Source organism: Bos indicus, chromosome 29, assembly GCF_029378745.1.
Source record: "Bos indicus isolate NIAB-ARS_2022 breed Sahiwal x Tharparkar chromosome 29, NIAB-ARS_B.indTharparkar_mat_pri_1.0, whole genome shotgun sequence".
NCBI classification, from domain to species: Eukaryota; Metazoa; Chordata; class Mammalia; order Artiodactyla; family Bovidae; genus Bos; species Bos indicus.
The window spans coordinates 11,176,493-11,192,436 of NC_091788.1; the positions used below are offsets into that span (position 1 = coordinate 11,176,493).

At 40.5% G+C, this 15,944-nt stretch overlaps 1 protein-coding gene across 5 annotated transcripts in view; it reads left to right on the plus strand.

Annotated features, from left to right (window-relative positions):
* Positions 1 to 15,944, plus strand: part of DLG2 (discs large MAGUK scaffold protein 2) — a 2,332,068-nt gene that overhangs the window by 900,274 nt on the left and 1,415,850 nt on the right. Inside the window, exon 1 of one of the 5 annotated variants that reach the window (XM_070783356.1) lies at positions 9,813 to 10,048. The exons of the other annotated variants lie outside the window; for them this stretch is intronic. Within the exon in view, the coding sequence (XP_070639457.1) occupies positions 9,947 to 10,048 (102 nt within the window). The 5' untranslated portion in view covers positions 9,813 to 9,946. Of the gene's footprint in view, positions 1 to 9,812; positions 10,049 to 15,944 lie in introns of those variants that run through there. 5 annotated transcript variants of the gene reach the window in all.

Sequence of the window (15,944 nt, forward strand, 5' to 3'; positions counted from 1 at the left end):
AGGAGTTGCCCGTTCAGTACCTGGGTTGGAAGATCCTCTGGAGAAGGAAATGGCAACCTACTCTAGTATTCTCATCTGGGAAATCCCATGGACAGAGGAGCCTGACAGGCTACAGGCCACAGGGTTGCAGAGTCAGACATGCCTTAGAAACTACACAACAAAAACGGCAAATACGTGTGTGATCGCAGTTTAAGGTGGAGGTGGAGAAAGGATAGCAAGAGGGAGAGAAAAATGAAAAGTGGTATGCCTTCACATTTTTTAAGGAAATGGTTAAAGACATGAATCCCAGGATGCAGCAATCAAAAGAAGACCTAAAGAGGATAAAGAAGGCGAACTCAATATCTAATTACATTGAGGTAAATCTCCAGAAGGCTAAAACAACTAAAAAACTTGATCAGCAGGAAGCAATTGAGCACTTACAGAGAAAAGACAACTGAACTGACTCTACAGAATACTGGGAGAAAATAACTGGCAGCCTATAATTGATACTGAGCTAAGCTGTCATCAGTTCCTGGGTGGGGAAGGTCCCCTGGAGAAGGAACGTGGCACCCCACTCGAGTACTCTTGCCTGAGAAATCCCATGGACAGAGGAGACTAGTAGGCTATAGAGCATGGGGTTGCGAAAGAGTGGGATACAACTCAGCAGTTAACAACAACCACAAACTATCATGTACAAACCAATAAAATAACCTAATAAAATAAAAATAGCATCTTCAGACAGATAAAAATCTTACCACCAGAGTTTGGCTGAAATAACTCCTATAGTGTGTTATTAATGGAGAAGAACAATGAGTCCTATAAAATTTTAATGGAAATAGAAATTAATACAAACATAAAGTGGCTAGTATACATTAAAATTGCCTAAATGTTCATGCTCTTTACACCAAGAATTCCTTATCTATAAGATTTAGCCTAATAATTTTGTTATGGATATGTGCAAATATTTGTTCACAAGAACACTTGCGTTTTTCTCACGATATTGATTTCAGAAATATTTTTGACCCCTGTCAAAAAAGGGCTTGTGAAATATGCCACGCAATATTAATATACTGTGCCATTATTGATAGTATTTTTATAGGAAGACTTCTTCCAAAAAGCATGGGCAGGTGTCAAAGGTATATTATTTTCTAAATTAGCCTGCACCATTATACACAGTTTAAACACAGTTTTGTTGAAGCATTACTGGAAGTGTAACCTCAAAAGTTAGCTGAGCACCGAAGAATTGATGCTTTTGAACCGTGGTGTTGGAGAAGACTCTTGAGAGTCCCTTGGACTGCAAGGAGATTCAACCAGTTAATCCTAAAGAAAATCAGTCCTGAATATACATTGGAAGAACTGATGCTGATGCGGAAACTCCAATACTTTGGCCACCTGATGCGAAGAACTAAATCTTTGGAAAAGACTCTGATGCTGGGAAAGACTGAAGGCTGGAGGAGAAGGGGACAAGAATGAGATGGTTGGATGCCATCACTGACATGATGGACATGAGTTTGAGTGGGCTCCGGGAGTTGGTGATGGACAGGGAGGCCTGGTGTGCTGCAGTCCATGGAGTCACAAAGAGTCGGACACAACCAAGTGACTGAACTGAACTGAACTGAACCTCCAAAGTGGGCTTCTCTAGTGGTTCAAACAGTAAAAGAATGTGCCTGCAATGCAGGAGATGCAGGAGACATGGGTGTGATTCCTGGGTTGGAAAGATCCCTTGGAGGAGGAAATGGCTACCCACTCCAGTATTATTGCCTGAAAAATTCCATGGACAGAGAAGCCTAGTGGGCTATAGGTCATGAGATTGAAAAGAGTTGCACGTGACTGAGCAACTAACACACACACACTTGTGACTCTCTTTTGGGCTTCCCAGGTGGCACTAGTGGTAAAGAAACCACCTGCCGATGCAGGAGACACCAGGAAAGGGGTTCGATCCCTGAATCAGGAAGATCCCCTGGAGGAAGGCATTCAACCCACTCCAGTATTCTTGTTTGGCAAATCCTATGGACAGAGGAGACTGGTGGGCTATATTCCATAGCATTGTAAAGAGTAGGATACAACTGAAGCGACTTAGCATAGCATACCACATCCTCCAAAGTATTAAGATTAGGTACCTCTAGCAATGGAATTGTGAGTACTTTTAAATTGCTTTTGTTGTACCTGACAATATTTTCTATTGAAAATAATTTCTATTCCAAATTATTTATATATTAAACTTTTAGTTTTGTATTTAGAAAAAAATACTGTTAAAAATAAATGCTTACTTTGAAAATGAATTTCCCTGGTGGCTCAGAGGGTAAAGCATCTGCCTGCAATGTGGGAGACCTGGGTTCAATCCCTGGGTCAGGAAGATCCCCTGGAGACGGAAATGGCAACCCACTCCAGTATTCTTGCCTGGAGAATCCCATGGATGGAGAAGCCTGGTAGGCTACAGTCCACTGGGTCGCACAGTCAGAAATGACTGAGCAACTTCACTTCACTTGAAAATGAAAAAAAAAAATGCACACCAGGCACTTTAGTTCAGTTCGGTTCAGTCGCTCAGTCATGTCCGACTCTTTGCGACCCCATGAATCGCAGCACACAAATTCCATCCCTGTCCATCACCCCTGTCCATCCTCCCTGTCCATCACCAACTCCCGGAGTTCACTCAGACTCAAGTCCATCGAGTCGGTGATGCCATCCAGCCATCTCATCCTCTGTCGTCCCCTTTTCCTCCTGCTCCCAATCCCTCCAAGCATCAGAGTATTTTCCAATGAGTCAACTCTTCGCATGAGGTGGCCAAAGTACTGGAGCATCGTTCCAGTACTTTAGCCTGATCCTTCCAAAGAACACCCAGGGCTGATCTCCTTCAGAATGGACTGGTTGGATCTCCTTGCAGTCCAAGGGACTCTCAAGAGTCTTCTCCAACACCACAGTTCAAAAGCATCAATTCTTCAGTGCTCAGCTTTCTTCACAGTCCAACTCTCAAATCCATACATGACTACTGGAAAAACCATAGCCTTGACTAGATGGACCTTTGTTGGCAAAGTAATGTCTCTGCTGTTCAATATGCTATCTAGGTTGGTCACAACTTTTCTTCCGAGGAGTAAGCATCTTTTAATTTCATGGCTGCAGTCACCATCTGCAGTGATTTTGGAGCCCCCAAAAATAAAGTCTGACACTGTTTCCACTGTTTCCCCATTCATATATGATATTTTAATTAATTCTCAGAGGAACCCTGTAGTACAGATGTTATTATTTAACACCCCTCTCCTTTTTTAATGCATGAGAAAATTAACTGTCAAAGAGACTAAGTGGTTAACTCAGAACGACATAGTAAGTATCAAAGCTAAGATTGGAACCCAAGACCCAAACCTTATTCTTTCAACACTGAAACCAGATTTGGTAAACAAAAAGACCTAGGCAGAATTCTTTTTCATTTGACTTTTCCTATTTAGGACACTTTCACAGGTGGTGCAGAGGGTGATATTTTGGAGTTGCTTTTCTCAAAATGGCACTGTGAGTGAAAGTGGAATATCATGAGACATCTTAGAGCCAAAATTGTGCCTTATCTTATTGAAGCTAAGGACAGCTATTATTTCAAAATTCATGCTGCTAAAACAAAATGGTAAAATGGATTCTGAATTAATGGAATGACATTTTCTCAATAAGGGTTGTATTCCTTTCATTGAGGAAGTTGGGGGCCAAGGACTGAATTAAAAGACAAACAGTGATCTACATTAGTTCACCAAGAGCCTACGTGGTAGCTGTGGAAAGGCTGGCTTAACCCATAGATTTAATTGTTCTTTATTAATTCATTTATTGACTCGATCATTCCAGACTATAAATAAGAACATTATTCCAAGTAAAGGTCAACCAAGCATGGCATGTATGCCTCAAATAATGGCCAGCTGGTCAGTAAGCATGACTGGCCCAAAGGAGTCTGTACTTGGCGGCAGGTGAATAGAAGGAGAAGACTCGGAATTACAGAGAAGACCAAGGAGCAGCCATCATGGGGAAGGCGTGATGGATTTCAGAGTCAGGTTTTATGGGTCCTGACTCTAACACAAACCCTCACTGCAGCTGTGTGTTCCTCAATAAGAGGAATGTGGAAAACCTGAGAAAGGGCCTGAGCGTCTTTGGGAGAATAAAATTGTGAAGAAAAGTTAAAGAGTTCTGTATAAAGATTATACGTATTGGGTACATCTAATGGGTTTATTCTTTCCAGTTAACTTTTATTGGGGGAAAAAAAAACAAAACAGGAAATCAACATAAAGTGTCTCCAGTTTACTGAGCATTTATCACAAACAAGATAAGAGGAGTGGACATTTTGAAACACATTATCTCATTTAAGCCTTATAGCAATACCAGTTAAAGAATAAGAAATGATAGTTCAGAGAAGTTAACTAGATGGGCCAAATAATCTTATGGACTTCAAGTACATTTTAGTACTTAATTGTATATATATTTTCTTACTGTCAGAGATACTGTTTTTATTTTATGACAATATCTTCACTTAGTTTACAAACTCATTTTTGGCAGAAAGACATGTTCATATGCCTCTTCACCTTAATTTCAAGAAGCTCATTAATAAAAACTGTAGTTTGTGTTATGAAATTATTGATAAATTAATTAGTTGAAGACATGTGTACTAAAGATTAAGTGAAAATAAGTGGACAGTCATTTGTAGGGATGGGGAGTATAGGGAAAATACTTAAAGGTTGAAATCACATTGTGAATAGTACCAAACCAAGCATACCTGATTCACTCCAAAGTTCTTATATGTTTTCTGTATCTACTGTGATTTTTTTATAGGAGTCACTCTCTTAAAGAGTTATTAAATAACAGACCCTAATATGAAAAATAGGTGAAAAATAAAGATGTGTTGGCTGTCACAGGCAGAATGCCCTACTTATTAAGAACTTGGCTTATCATGTCAGATTTCTTGGGTTCAAATCCCCATTCTATCACCCAGCTAAGCTGTTATTTAGTAAATTATTGTTCCCAAATGTTCTCCTTCCTCACTGTGAAAGGATTATCCTTCCCCACCTGACTGGCGTTGGGTTTGGCCACATGACATGCCTTGGCTAATAAAATGCAAACAGGAATATGTGTTTCTAGCTGAATAGAAATGTTAAGAGCCACTGCATACTGAGTCACTGGTCATTTTTTTACTTCTGCCGTGAAAACATCATGCCCCTGATAGAGGCTGCTCTTCTGTTCATGGAATAATATGAGCTAGAGTCAGGGTCACACTATGAAGGATGTCTCACATAAGGAAGAAATAAACATTTGCTATTGAAAGCCATCACGGCTTTTTTGTTAGTTGATTCATTTAGTTGACTTGTCTATCAATTGTGTTAGCTTGGGCAAATTATTTAATTTCCATGTGATTCAGTTTCCTGTTTGTGTGTGTGTGTAAGTTTGAGAGGTTGTGCAGATTAAATAAGTTAATGTAGATAAAGTACTGAAACCAGTGCTGTGCTGATAGATGCTTCTCTGAAGAAAAAAAAAGTCTTGGTATAGAGTGTTTTCCAATTTATGTGGAAATACTTCCTCCATGGCTGATTTCAAACTACCAGCATGATATCATGAAAGGTTGGAATTAGGTACAGTTGGCTCTCAAGGGTAGAATCTGGGTTCAGCCCGCTGCCAAACTGATAACATTACATATAGCAAACACTATAGTAGAGCATATCAAATAGTAAGCACTATCAAAAAGTTTATTTTCTGAGACAGGTGACTGAAAGAAATGGCTTCTCAAATTTCCTTTACATCTCAGATCCTTTATTTGTAAGAACCACTCAGAGAACTTCAGCACTGAAAGCAAACTTAGAGATACTCTAGCGTACCCATTTCATCTCAACAGACAAGGGAACTGTGGCTCAGAGAGGGAGTAACTTGCTCGAAGTCACGCAGTCAATAGGAAGAAACATCATGGCTCCTGGTGTCCATTACACGCTTTTCCCTTCCACCATGAACCACCTCTTCTTAAAAAATTGCTGTGGATGGGATCAATAAAGGAAGAAAAAAAGCTACGTCAATAGCTAATACCTCTTGCCTTGTCCTGATTTGGGATTGGGAATAATAATGATAGCAGTAAATAAAATAATCAAATTAAACCCTGATCATATTTTTTTGATAATCCTGATTATCATTATGATCATTTATGATTGTGAGTCTATTTTCAGAAAAGTTGTAAGAAGGAAAAATGTTTAAGAGTGTGTAGTTGTCACGTATTATTTTTCAAAGGTGATGATTATTAGGAAGAACTGTAAATGTTACCAATCACTGAGGTAATTAAGGGTGGTTATTTTGACTATTAAAATCAGTGCATCATCTCCTGGCATTCCCTAGTAATATCTTCTCCTAAAATTACTGCAGTACACCTCCATGCAGTATACTCCCTAATTAGCTTTTCAGACCAATAATGCAGTGTGTTCATATCTTAAGGTAACAGTGATTCATTTGGTTAACCATAGTGGTTACTGCCTGTAACTAAGGAATGCATTGTCATGGAAACAACATTTTCTCTCCTCCCCCACTTTCACTTCACTCCAGAGCTATTATCAAGAGACAAGAATTAAGGAAAAGCATTTTGCCAGATGTATATGAACAGATAACAGATATACATAGACACACGTGTGTGTGTGTGTGGAGAGAGAGGTATAATCAATGAAGTTCCATTGATTAAACAACAGAAGATCGAGGAATGAAATATACACTCTCCTTTATATTTTGTCATTTGTCTTTGTTAACCTAAACCAGCACAAGCTGGAAAATGGGAAATGACTTGAGCCTAGCAGCCTGTAATGCTGCCCTAGAATAGGAGGTCAGCCTTAGCCTGGGTAATTCATTAGGGAAAGACTGTGTTAGTTATTATTGGAACATCACAATATAGAGCATACAATACTTTTAGGGTGTTTGAAATCTAAATTATAGGCTAATGAATAAGGGAAATATTGTACAACTTTTTTAGAATCCATTCTCCTTTGGAAAAAACAGCCATAATTATAGACGCTCTGTAGGTGGAAGTGCTCACACAATCACACATTTGATGCTAACAGGGAAAAAATGCTAAGGGATACACTTAGTCTGTGAATGTGACTTTAAGATTACACAGCAGGCACCAGACCAGAGTTCTGCCCCTACCATGTGACCTGGTATGTTTGAGCACATATATGTATCACCGCCTGAGTCCTGGCAGGCCCTAGGTATGCACTGGATTGAATTAACCCCAATTCCTACTGGAGAAATCAACTAGGTAAGGACGCCTACATTTAGTATCATAACCACAAAACTTTAGACACAGCTGCCCTCTTCAGTTAGAACCAGACTTGCCTCAACTTCGACTGTCTTTCCCTGCTGATCTTTGCTCATGCTTTGCTCCGTATTGATTTCCTTTCAAGAGGTCTTCATTTTGGAGGCAGGACACATATTCCTCTCATCAGGGGGCTGATTAAAAATGTAGATTTCTTGATATCCTCTTGGCTTATGGAATGAGAATGTAGGGGTGAGCCTGAGAATGCATTTTTTTTCTTTTATCATTCTTTTCTGTTTGTTTGGTTCTCTTTTTAAAAGCACTCCACAGAATTTGGATGTGATCTGGTTTGGTTTCCATTAACTTGGGACAGGAGGGAGGCTGGGCTATTTTGGATGTTGCCAGGTGAGGGAAATTTTATAGGATACTGCATTTGACTTGACAGCTTGCAAGTTATTTTGTTCTTTTATTCTTCCTGGAACTTTGTAAGTTGAAGCCCGTAGTGGTATTTGGACTTCTATTAATTTAGAGCACAAGTGGTCTGGTGTTTTGGGAAAACTACATCAGGACAGCATGGTTCCAGCAGAGCTTGCTATAGATACTGAGGACTAAGTTGCTTTGTTTCAAGTGAGATCTGAGTTCATGGACCACTTAGAGACTTTTGAAATGACTACATTTATGTGAATGGGACAAGCCTGACCTCCAGTAAATCTGGAAAATTTAGAACATGCTTCTGGAGAGATGTGTGATGTACCCTGTGATAATGCTTTTTTATATTCCATCAATTTTATTTGAATCTTACCTTCATGGCTTATTGATTGTGTGACTTGGGGAAGTGATATAGCCCTTAGATATTATTTTTTCTCTACAAAACATGTGTCCAGTAACATCTACCTCTCAGGCTAAGACAAGAGCTAAGCTATGTAAGTTGAATATTCATTGGAAGGACAGATGCTGAAGCTGAAGGTCCAGTACTTTGGCCACCTGATGAGAAGAGCTGACTCACTAGAAAAGACCCTGATGCTGGGAAAGATGAGAGCAAGAGGAGAAGGAGGCAACAGAGGATGAGATGGTTGGATGGCATCACTGACTCAATGGGCATGATTTTGAGCACACTCCAGGAGATAGTGAAGGACAGGGAAGCCTGGTGTCCATGGAGTTGCAAAGAGTCAGACATGACTGAGCAACTGAATGACAACAAGCTATTTAAGTACAGAGCACCTACCATGGACTACCAAGGCTGACCACGGGAAGGTGTTGTTTATCGTCTCTAGTCTTCATGACAACTCTGCAAGGTAGGAGTTAATGAGCCCACGAAGCAAACTGAGGCACAAACACTGTAACTTACACAAAGCCATCCTCAGCACCAGAGCCAGAGTTTGATTCCACATCCTGATGACTTGCTCTCTTTCCGCCAGCCATCTGTGAGGCAGAGTGCCAAGCACTCAGGTGGCACCCAGAGAGGGCTAGTTCTACCCATTTCCTATTCTGCAACCTACTATCACATTTTCTTTCCTTTCTTTCTTTTTTTTTGTCTCTGACAAGCAATTTTGCAGCTGGGCCAGCCACATGCTGATTTTTTTTTTTTTTTTTTTTGATCTTTTGCAATTTTGACAGCCTCACTTAAAAAAAGAAAAAGAAAAAATCAATACAGCATCCACCAATCTTGTCATTCATACTTCCGGAACAACAGTAACACTTCTGGAGCTTCCTAGAGCCCCTAAGACGTCAAGGTAGGGAGGGGGCGGACTCTTCCGTTTTGAATTTAAAAAAATGTTGTATCAGATAAAGCCCTGGCTGAGGCCAAATCTACCACCCAGGGCGTGAGTAGGCTCGCTGACACAGAAGTCAAGGAGGTGTAGGGCCCTCGGGAAGCCGTTTTCAGCCCACTTCTGGCCCAGGTGCCTGTACCGGCCTCAACTCAGGCAAGCTGAAGTCAGAGGGAGGGGAGGATGCTCTCTGCAGGGCTCCGCGTGGGCCTCTCCCCTCACCTGGACAGCTCGGAGGTCGCCTCTCCGAGGGCAGCAGAGGCAAAGAGAGCCCAGTGAGATCTCCGGGTCCCAGCAGCGCCCGGAGCACCCCCACTGGGACCCCGGGACTCCTCGGGGCGGGGGGGGGCCCGGGGCGCGCGGGCTGGCTGGGCGAGGCTGGCGAGCCGCGCGCGCACCCCCTCCCACCCCACTCGTCCGGCCAGCGCTCCCCACGGTGACTCTGGATTGCAGCAAGCCATTGGCTTTTTACCAAACCGGGAGCTGCAGTATTTTTTTTTCCCCTTCAGGGAGAATAATTTCAGCCCCCTTCAGCTCGCATGACAATCTTGTGTGACTGGGGCGAGTAGGCGGGTACATTCTTTTACATGGTAATACTGCCCCACCTCCTTTGAACCCTCCTCTAAGCGCCCGGCTTCCTTTTTATTTTTATTTTTTGATTTATTTTTTTTTTTAAATTTACCTCCCTCCCCCAAATTCACCAAAAGGAGGGGGGTGGAAAGCCCTTCTTGTTTCTGTCCCTCCCCCCACGCCTCGTTCCCCAGGGAAGGGAGACCCCGAGACGCTTGGTACTTGCCCGCGGCGTGGCTTCTACCCCGGCGCTGGGATGGCCGCGCGGGGCGCCGGGGCCAGCGATCGAAGTGGCCGCCGCCTCTAGGCTGTCGCTCCATGTGCCGGGTGAGCACCGTGGTCGGGTCCCCCAGCGAGCTGCCACTGCCGCAGCTCGAAAGGAATGTCCCTTGTTGTTCAGGACCCTGACTGTTTTACACCAATGATTTGCCACTGCAAAGTTGCTTGCACCAACAACACTTTGTCGTTGATGTTTGGATGCAAGGTAGGATGAGGTTCATGTCTTTTTTAATGCATGCTGCCTCCCTGGAGGGGAACAAACAATTCCTTTTATTATTTGTTTATGTGTCTGCCTGTTGGGAGAGTGACAGAGCTCAGGCTTGCTCGGCTCTCTCTGGGAGCCGGCTGGGTTTGGGGGCCCGGGGACCTCAGTGATGTCCCGGCATCTGTGGCTGGGTTTGATAACTCGGTCGTGACTCATGACGGGACCCTGATCGCTAATGCACAGAGGCTCCAAGAGCAGATAAATCCTCGGAAAGGGACGCATTAGGTGGCTCTCAGCTTGGGATCTCTTTCTATACTTAGCTGGCGACTGGGCTTGTGACAGCTGAGCTGCCAGCTCCTGAACTTGTCACTCCTCCTGAACTCACCCGGACCCGCAGGACCCGCCGTCAGGGTTTTTCTGGAGTGGTGGATGGACTTGAGATGACACCAAACGTATCAGTTTGCAATCTGGCACTTTGCAAACTGAGGAGCCTATTTTTATTTTAGAAAAACCTGGAGCCAGGCTCGTGTTGCCCCCAGTTGTGTATTTTTCTCTGAGCTTATACAATCCACTCGAAGTCAACACTCAGAAATGTTATCCAGAGGTGGCGCGATTATTCAGTGAGTTTCTTGTGAATAACTGTCCCACCCCAGATTTTTTGTAAAGGTGATTGGTGTTCCCAAGGAAATGAGGTTTGAAGGTTTCCGAAGCAGGTTACCATTCGTTGCTCAGCGTCTGAAACTTTTTTTGGTAGACTCTGGGAGCTGGCACTCCCTGAGAAAGACTTACAGAGCCAGGAATTTGAGCAGTCTCAGCCCCCTAATGGTCCGAGTTCATGTCCTCTTATTCTTAGGGACATACCTTCACTTTTTTCTCATTGTGAAAAACTGTGGTGGTGAGGGATGGGGGTGTCTTGCCTGTTTGTGTAAAAACACTTTTGTGGCTACTATGGTGATTCTCTAAGGAGAGAGGGGAAGAGAGGGAGAAAGAACATCACATGAAATAGCTGAAAATTCACTTTTATAAGTGATTAAAAGCCACACGATCTCTTCTGTTCTGAAGGATAACATGACTGACTACACAGGATGCTGACAAGCACCTTAGGCAGTGGGGTTACTGGAACATACACAGTCAACTTCATGGATGATGCTCAGAGGAGGCGTAGGTTTAGTGGAAAAATTCGGAGTCAAAATCATAAGTCTTATACTGGCTGTGCCTAGAGAATCTCCTTTCTCTGACCCTGGGTTTTCTTCTATAAAATGAAAGATATGGATGAGATAATCCTCTACAGCCCTAACATTCTCCTATGATGTTTTTCATTTAATCATTTAATAATAAAGTTACTGTCAGAGATATATGTTTTATTTTTTTTTTTTTTTACTTAATCTGATAGTCTATACCTTAGAGTTAGTTCCAGAAATATTGATCATACTAAACAGTAGCCTCATGCTCCTTTTAAAATCCCTGAAAAGGTCTGAGGGTTGTTGAAGGTTTGCATGTTCATCGCTGTCCGGAAGATGTATGTAATTGAACAGCACCAGTAACTAACTTTTTAGCTCCTTTCCTCACACAACTTGCAACGCTTCCCGCATGCATCTAGCTACTCACTCTTCTAATTATATTTCCAGTAGCCTCTTAGCGATGGCTACTGTTTAAAATCCACTCCAATAAATATATGAGAATTGCTTTGCAGTGCAAAATGATTAGTTACAAAGGTGAATTATTTGCCAGGGGCAATTAAATACAAGCTAATAATCAAATAAGATAAGCTATTGGTGTGCAGAATGTTGTTGAATATGCATTGAACAGGACATTCAAAAGAAGTCTCTTTTATGTTGTTAAGTTTTCCCTGATTTTCAGATCGTATTGCAGGGAACTGGTATAATTACAAACACTTTTTCTTTAATGCTGGGGAATTACATTAGTTTAACTTCCTTTAAGTTCTATTCCATTTGGTGTTTCAGTTTAACAAAGTCAAATTTCTGAGAAAACCGTGTCAGTAGAGTGAAATACCTAAATCATGTGGGTTGGCAGATAATGTTCTTTGGAAAAAAAACCAAGCCTCTGAAAATAAATTAATACTTTTAGAGGGTCTATTCCATTTTATTTTGCTGAGTATGTTTGAATAAGATAATTCTTAAAAGCCTTGTATAATGGGATTGATGATTATATTATAACCTTACTTAACAGTTGGTTAATTATTTACTGGCTGATATAAGGTCCCCACCTTGGAATCTTAGATATGGAAATAATGGAGCTTTCTATTCTAGCCTTTCTCCAGTGAAGTTCTTCAACACTATTTGACACATAATAACAGAACAAAATGTGGGAAAGTGGCATATCCTATAGGCTGGATTTCAAAACTAGATGTATCATTTACTAAATACATGATTTTTCTAAATCTTAGTTTTTTTCACAGATAAAATGGCCACAGTAATAACTACCACATTGCATGTTTCTATCTCATTGAAAGAATGCAGTTTAAATGAGATACATCCAATGTTTAGTAAATATGCATTCATCAAATGATTGATACTTTTATATGGCCTTGGTTATTTTCATAACTTCACTGTAGGGAGTGGGTACATCAATTATAAGAAGATCCTCTTTACCTCTTTTACTCTTAGGGTATTTCTTTCGATAAATTGTTCATTTTGCTATGAGCTCGATTATTACTTCTCTGAAGTTATTTCCTCTTTGCTAAGTGTTTATATAAAATGTAAGAGCAGTTTATATATTGGTAAAGCATGCATAAAACAAAAAGTGTTTATAAAAATGAATGAAAAACTGATACCATTGTTCCATTCAACTAACAAGTATTTATCGATAAGATAAATACTTACCAAGCAACCAGTAAGATGGTTGTGACAATAAACAGCTTTGTCCCCATGATCTCAAAGTCAAACTCTACTAACTATATTCATTATTTAAGGAAACAAATAAAATGATGATTTTAGTTGAATCTTTATCAATGAAAGTGGGATTTAAATGGCTGTTGAAAAAAATTAAAAACTCATGGAGGTATGTCAGTATGGAGGCTCTGAAAGTGCATTCATTTCAATATTATCTAGGAAGTTTGAAAATAAGTTTATTAGGATGGATATTTATTTTGTTTCCTGGAAAACAGTTAGTATGGCAAAGTCTAAAACCTTGTTTGCGTATAAGCCAGACTGTTTCAAAAGTACTTAAACTATTCTTATTATCCCAAATGGAGTAATGGCTTGAAGGGTGCTGAGTTATTTGAGCTTTCAAGGCAAAACCCCCAAATAATATTATTTTGTCACTTAGCAATCTCCAGAGCCCTACCCTTGCTGCATCCTGGTCACCATTCAGTTTAGTTAACTGACTGTATTACTTATGAACATAAATGTGAAGTGTCTTTCTGGGCTAGGCTCTATCCCAGTCTCTGTGATAGACATTGGAGATACAAGTATAAGTATGATGCCATTCTTCTCTCCAGGAATTACACATCTATTGAGAGAAGGGATTCTACTTCCTTCCCTAAAATACAGAAACCACAGTCCCACCTGATCTTAAGGTCTCATAAGATAAATTAATGAACATGAGGTTGAGCGAACTCCAGGAGATGGTGAAGGTCACGGAAGCCTGGTGTGTTGTGGTCCATGGGATCACAAAGAGTCTGACACGACTGAGTGACTGAAAAACAACAACAAGATAAACACAGTTGTTCAAAAAAGTTTTCATATTGCATCAGTTCTCTTTTTGCTGCAGTCCATATGGTATAACCATATAATGCTGCCTATGAGAATGGACTTTGCATGGAAAAGAAGGGCTTCTGAAAGGCTTTTTTCTGCTCATAATAGTTTCTGTGTCATTATCTGAAAATGAGCGTTAGCTTTGTCTTTATGTAACTCTGTTTTCTCCCTCTGCAAAGATCAAAGTTCTGAATGTAATTTCACAGCAGACTATAGTTTTCCTCTCTTTCCTTGACTACATTGCAAGGATCCGCAGCCCCACGTGCCCCTTTTCCTTCTTTTCCTTTTTCTCGCCATTTCCCAGGCAAGACATAAAAAGATAAGATGTCAGTTTTGCTGATATTTCCTAATATCTTCATACTCCCTAATATTTCTCTAGTATTTATTATTTCTTAATAAAAGTGCTTTGTAAAGTCTTATATTCTCTGCAATTATTCCTTGCTTTCTTTTAAACTCAAAGTAAGATTTTATTGATATATGCCTCATACCTTAAGGAACCTCTCTCTTCCCCATAAATAGTCATTTGTTAATATAACAACTCAATAGAATCAAACCATTAAGACCCCGAGGCACATTCAGTGCCTTTAATTTCCTGTTTGATAGATTATGATAGAGAGAAGTTCTTGGAAAAGTTATAGAGTCCTGCAACCTGCTTTTTTTTTTTTTCTTCTAGTGTATGTGTAGACATTACAAAAAATGCTTGACCTCTCAAAGGAAAGGAATCATCTGGTAGAAATCAACCTCTTTCTTGTCTAAATGGTGACTCTCCCCAAAGAAAGAACAATGAGACTAAGAAAGAGAGATTTAAATGAAAGAAAATAGAGAAAAAGAGGAGTGAATCAAAAGAAGGAAGAAATTTTTACTAGAGAAGTAAAAGGAAAGAAAAAACATAATCCAGCATGATTAAACATCTACAAAGGTTAGATACTCTCCTAGATAGTAGGATACTATCCTTTCCAAGGGTCATTTTTTGCCCCCACCCCAATCTCCATAGTTACCAGACAGAGAAAGTAGGAGACAGAGAGGAAGGAAGAAAAGTACAAGATGATGAAAAGGGAGAAAGACATCAGAAAGAGGAGAAAGAGGAAAGGGAACTGGTCTGTGGCCTCTCAACGTCCAGAGGGTGATTTTACAAGCTCCCAAGGTTGTAGTCTGTCAGCACCTCTCTGGTGGACAGTTCCCACCAGCCTGTAGGCGTTTCCAAGCCTCTCCAAACCTCAGTTTCAAGTTTCTGTGGTGGTAAAGTGGTTTTATTTGCTCATTTGTTTATTTAAAACAGCAAATTTTGTTACAAAGAGGGGTGGTCCCAGAGGATGCATTAATCACTATATCACTGTGTATATTGGTCGTTTGTAGAACAGTTTTTATTTATATGAATATTACCAGTGTCTATGTTGGTATATTCTTTGTTTTTATTTTATAATTTGTGTTCATTAAAATCAATTTAAAAACCATAAAATCAGAAGGAAAACAAATTTTAGAAAGCACTATTGTCTCAGACAACTGGAGATCAAACCTACTAATATTTTAATGTATATTTTTCTAGTTTCCTGGTACTATTTTGTTGGTGGTGGTCCACATATATCTTCATTTAAAAAATTTAGTTGTATCATAGTGTTTACTTCTGAATGTTTTAAATGAATATTAGAATTTGTGTATATATTTTAATGGGCCTCCCTTGTGGCTCAGCTGATAAAGAATCCGCCTGCAATGCGGGAGACCTGGGTTCTGTCCCTGGGTTGTGAAGATCCCTGGAGAAGGGAAAGGCTACCCACTCCAGTATTCTGGCCTAGAGAATTCCATGGACTGTATAGGCCATGGGGTCACAAAGAGTTGGATACAACTGAGTGATTTTATATATTTTAATAGCTATATAACAGATTAACATTCTTATTTTTGAATCTTCAGCCCAAAGATAATATTGTGCTGTAGGCTCAGTCACTCAGGTGTCCAACTTATTGCAACCCATTAACTATAGCCTATTAGGCTCCTCTGTCCATGGAATTTTCTAGGCATGAATACTGGAGTGTGTTGCCATTTCCTACTCCAGGGGATCTTCTTGACCCAGGGATCGAACCCGGGTCTCTTGCATCTCCTGCATTGGCAGGCAGATTCTTTAACCACTATGCCGCCTGGGAAGCCCAAAAGATAAAATTGCCCCCCGTCCCCACCAATTTTCT